Raw genomic sequence first — 4,518 nt, forward strand, 5'->3', positions numbered from 1 at the left:
TGTAACCTCCAAAGGGCTCAACCTGGCCCGTCTGATGCACGAATGTTCTCCTTAGCATTTGAAGAGGCCACACTTGAGCAGTTTCACCCCCTAGGGTTCTGGGTCAGTGAGGAGAGAGACAAAGGGCTGAGCCTCCTGGGCCTGGCAGTGTTGTGTGGGCCAAAGAGAGAGTGTAAAAAACCATGGCCAGGAGAAGAAGATGGGGACCTGGACACACGAGGGGGTGGGGCAAGTATGGGCACTGCACTGGGTTAGCAATGAGTACAGGAGTTCCAGTACACAGGAAGAGTCCCTGGACTTGTCTTTGGTTTATTTGACAGGGACAAGCAGTTCACACAGCACGGGGGCAGCATTCCTGCTGATGGCCATAGTTTGCGTTCTTCATGCTTCAGTCATGGGCACAGTCTCTGAGGAGAGGGTAGAGGGAACAAAGAGGCACAGCCCAGCCCCCACTCACAGGAGGCTCATGCAGACATTCCCACAGAAGGTTAAGCAGCATACGTTATTTGCTTGACACGCTTGGAAATATGAACAGTGGCGACTGCACTGATGTATGCTCGGCCGCTTCTCACAGGCCTGGATTTCCAAGAGTTCCTGTGATTCTGAAATGGGGCAGGAGACGGGGTCAGTAGAACCAGGCCCCTAGACAGCATCTCATTCTCAAGCTTGATAGCCTCCTCCAAGTCCCCAGAACCCAGTTTCTACTCCCGACGTTCCTGGACTTTTCAGGGAAATCTCATCCTGCCCCTCCAAATTCTACAGATTGTTCTTATTTTAAATCTTAGGCCTCCCTCCTGCCTCAATAGGCCTCCCAGTGCCTGGGCCTCCTGGATCCTCTCCAAGCACCTGCTACTGGGCTCTGTCTCTCATATATTAGTGAGGACACCCCTATATAATCTATGCTCTGACCCTGAGAACTCAGCTAAGCCTGAGAGGTCCTTCGACCCTCCGCCTGAGCTTTCTGGGTCCCAGAGAGGGAAGAGAACGTGCTCTCCTCCCTGCCTCCTCTCATCGCTTCACTGTCTCCAGGATTTCTGCTCAGACTCACCACTTTTAGTTGTTCTTCTACCACCATCAGTGTCCTGGTCCTTCTGATGTTAACTGGAACTTAGTCCAATAGACCCCAAATTTTGCTTGTCCAATGTCCTTTCTTTCTACACCTACCTGCATCTCTGAATATGTTTACCGCTCACAAATGTGCATAAATCAAAGACTAATTATTTTCTTCTCCCATTTGACTCAGCCCTGGGGCATGGTTCACTACTGTGCACCATTTGTCTCTGGGATTGTGGAATGGAGAATATAAAATGTAGGTTGCCCCCTCTCCCCATCACTATTCCCAAGACCATTGAAGGGGCCGGGGGCCTTGGTGTGGGAGGGCCCTGTGTCCTCACAGCCTGGGGTCAGATTCGGATGTGCCGAGAGGTTCCAATTCCCAAGCCTTCAGATTCAGTACAACCCCTCCTGTCCCCTCCCCATGCCCCCTTCTCAGCTCATCACCTACTGGGCTGGGTCCTCTGGTGGCGTTTGCGTGGCCCTCCCTGGGCCTGCAGCAGCAGCACACACAGGAACAGGATAGGCAGCAGAGCCCGGGGTGCCATGACTCTGACCACAGCTACTGGGCATGGCGAGGAAATCACTGGAGTTTCCTGGAGCAGCCAATCATTAAGAGGGAGGCAAATAAAGGAGAAAGCATTCTCCTGGGCTCCTTGCTGCCCCCTCTGGTCCAGCCAGTGCAGTGCAAGGAGCCCTTGTTCTCTTCTCCTTTGCCTGGCCCTTATATCCTTTTCTATGTGGGACTTGGGCTTTGGCAAAGGACAACTCCTTCTCTCAGATAACTAACCCTCTCCTTTCACTAAAGATGTTTTCTTTTCTGAAAGATATAAGTTATTCTGTTTCCTAGTTACAAGAGAATTTACTGGGAAAAAAAAAGAAAAATATAAATACATTTTTAAATGATAAATGCTTCAAATAGAGCAAAGATCTGAATGAAAATACTGAACACATGGAATTACTAAATTAACCCATGGATTAGTTCTTTTACAATCAGGTTATAGGGAAAGTCTAACTGTGACTGAGTCCAGATGCAAAGAAAGAAAAGATACACTTAATACCATAAAATAGTATTTTTTGTAGTAAAAGAAATTACCAACTGGGAGGAAATATTTGTAATATATATCACAAATTAAGAGCTAATATTGCTAATATGTAAAAAAAAAAAATGTAAAGAACTCTGTAAAAATCAATGAAAATCAACCCCAAACTCATTATTAAAATATGGCAAAACAATCTACAGAATGGGAGATTATTTAGAACCATATATCTGAAAAGGGTTTAATATCCAGAATATCTAAAAAAACTTCTACAACTGACAGATAAAAGACAACCCAATTAAAAAATGACAAAGGACTTGAACAGAAATTTCTCCAAAGAAGATATTCAAGTAGCCAATAAAACAAACAAAAAAAAAACCCATTGCTCTCAAGTTCGTTCGAATTCATAGTGACTCTATATGCAACAGAACAAAGCACTGCCCAGTCCTGTGCTATTCTCACAATCGTTATGCTTAAGCCTATTGCTGAGCCACTGTGTCAACTCATCTCGTTGAGAGTCTTCCTCTTTTTCGCTGACCCTCTACTTTTCATTGTTGTTGTTGTTAGGTGCCGTCGAGTCGGTTCCAACTCATAGTGACCCTACTCACAACAGAATGAAACACTGCCCAGTCCTGCGCCATCCTTAAAATCGTTGTTATGCTTGAGCTCATTGTTGCAGTCACTGTGTCAATCCACTTCATTGAGGGTCTTCCTCTTTTCCGCTGACCCTGTACTCTGCCAAGCATGATATCCTTCTCCAGGGACTCATTCCTCCTGACAACATGTCCAAAGTATGTAAGATGCAGTCTCGCCACCCTTGCTTCTAAGGAGCATTCTGGTTGTACTTCCTCTAAGACAGATATGTTCATTCTTTTGGCAGTCCATGGTATGTTCAATATTCTTCGCCTACACCACAATTCAAAGGCATCAACTCTTCTTCGGTCTTCCTTATTCATTGTCGAGCTTTCACATGCATATGATGCAATTGAAAATACCATGGCTTGGGTCAGGCGCACCTTAGTCTTCAAGGTGACATCTTTGCTCTTCAACACTTTGAAGAGGTCCTTTGCAGCAGATTTACCCAATGCAATGCATCTTTTGATTTCTTGACTGCTACTTCCATGGCTGTTGATTGTGGATCCAAGTAAAATGAAATCCTTGACAACTTCGATCTTTTCTCCGTTTATCATAATGTTGCTCATTGGTCCAGCTGTGAGGATTTTTATTTTCTTTTTTTTTTATGTTGAGGCGCAATCCATACTGAAGGCTGTGGTCTTTGATCTTCATCAGTAAGTGCTTCAGGTCCTCTTCATTTTCAGCAAGCAAGGTTGTGTCATCTGCATAACGCAGGTTGTTAATGAGTCTTCCTCCAATCCTGATGCCCCGTTCTTCTTCATATAGTCCAGCTTCTTGGATTACTTGCTCAGCGTACAGATTGAATAGGTATGGTGAAAGAATACAACCCTGATGCACACCTTTCCTGACTTTGAACCAATCAGTATCCCCTTGTTCTGTCTGAACAACTGCCTCTTGATCTATGTAAAGGTTCCTCATGAGCACAATTAAGCGTTCTGGAATTCTCATTCTTCGCACTGTTATCCATAATTTGTTATGATCCACACAGTCGAATGCCTTTGCATAATCAATAAAACACAGGTAAACATCCTTTTGGTATTCTCTGCTTTCAGCCAGGATCCATGTGACATCAGCAATGATATCCCCAGTTCCACGTCCTCTTCTGAAACCGGCCTGAATTTCTGGCACTTCCCTGTCAATATAATGCTACAGCCATTTTTGAATGATCTTCAGCAAAATTTAGCTTGCGGGTGGTATTAATGATATTGTTCTATAATTTCCACATTTGGTTGGATCACCTTATTTGGGAATAGGCATAAATATGGATCTCTTCCAGTCAGTTGGCCAGGAAGCTGTCTTCTATATCCCCCACGTGCCTGTCAGTTTGTCGTAGTGTGGGGGCTTGTGTGTTGCTGTGATGCTGGAAGCTATGCCACCAGTGTTCAGATACCAGCAGGGTCACCCATGGAGGACAGGTTTCAGCTGAGCTTCCAGACTAAGACAGACTAGGAAGAAGGACCCAGCAGTCTACTTCTGAAAACCAGTAGCCAGTGAAAACCTTACGAATAGCAGCGGAACATTGTCTACTTTTCATTAGGAAAATGCAAATTGAAATCACAATAAGATTCCACCTCACACCCACTAAGATGGCCATTATCTCCCCTAAAAAAAGGAAAATAGCAAGTGTTGGCTGAGGATGTGGAGAAATTGGAGTCCTTTTGTATTGCTGGAAAAGCTTTTTTATATATATATTGTACCACAATAAAATTTAAATTAAATAAAAAGATTTTAAAAGTCACAAGGGACTGGTGGCTGCTATATTGGACAGCCTCAAATCACCAGGTTTTTC

General features: G+C 44.4%; 1 protein-coding gene across 1 annotated transcript; it reads right to left on the reverse strand.

Moving 5' to 3' along the window:
- Positions 1–338: 338 nt before the first annotated feature.
- Positions 339–1,601, reverse strand: LOC104846052 (protein WFDC10B). Its single transcript, XM_010591730.3, has 2 exons — positions 1,526–1,601; positions 339–602 (listed from the first exon to the last, which is right to left on the reverse strand). Exons 1-2 carry the CDS (start codon positions 1,599–1,601, stop codon positions 454–456), a joined length of 225 nt encoding a protein of 74 aa, XP_010590032.1. The 3' UTR covers positions 339–453.
- Positions 1,602–4,518: the final 2,917 nt, after the last annotated feature.

The sequence above is a fragment of the Loxodonta africana genome, chromosome 24, assembly GCF_030014295.1.
Source record: "Loxodonta africana isolate mLoxAfr1 chromosome 24, mLoxAfr1.hap2, whole genome shotgun sequence".
In the NCBI taxonomy this organism is placed as follows: domain Eukaryota; kingdom Metazoa; phylum Chordata; class Mammalia; order Proboscidea; family Elephantidae; genus Loxodonta; species Loxodonta africana.

Bases quoted from the DNA above. Each gene is read 5' to 3' on its own strand.
- LOC104846052 (XM_010591730.3), bottom strand. From the start codon at position 1,601: ATGGCACCCCGGGCTCTGCTGCCTATCCTGTTCCTGTGTGTGCTGCTG. The intron at 603-1,525 runs GCCACCAGAGGA...GCCCCATTTCAG, and splicing joins CCAGGGAGGGCCACGCAAAC to AATCACAGGAACTCTTGGAA.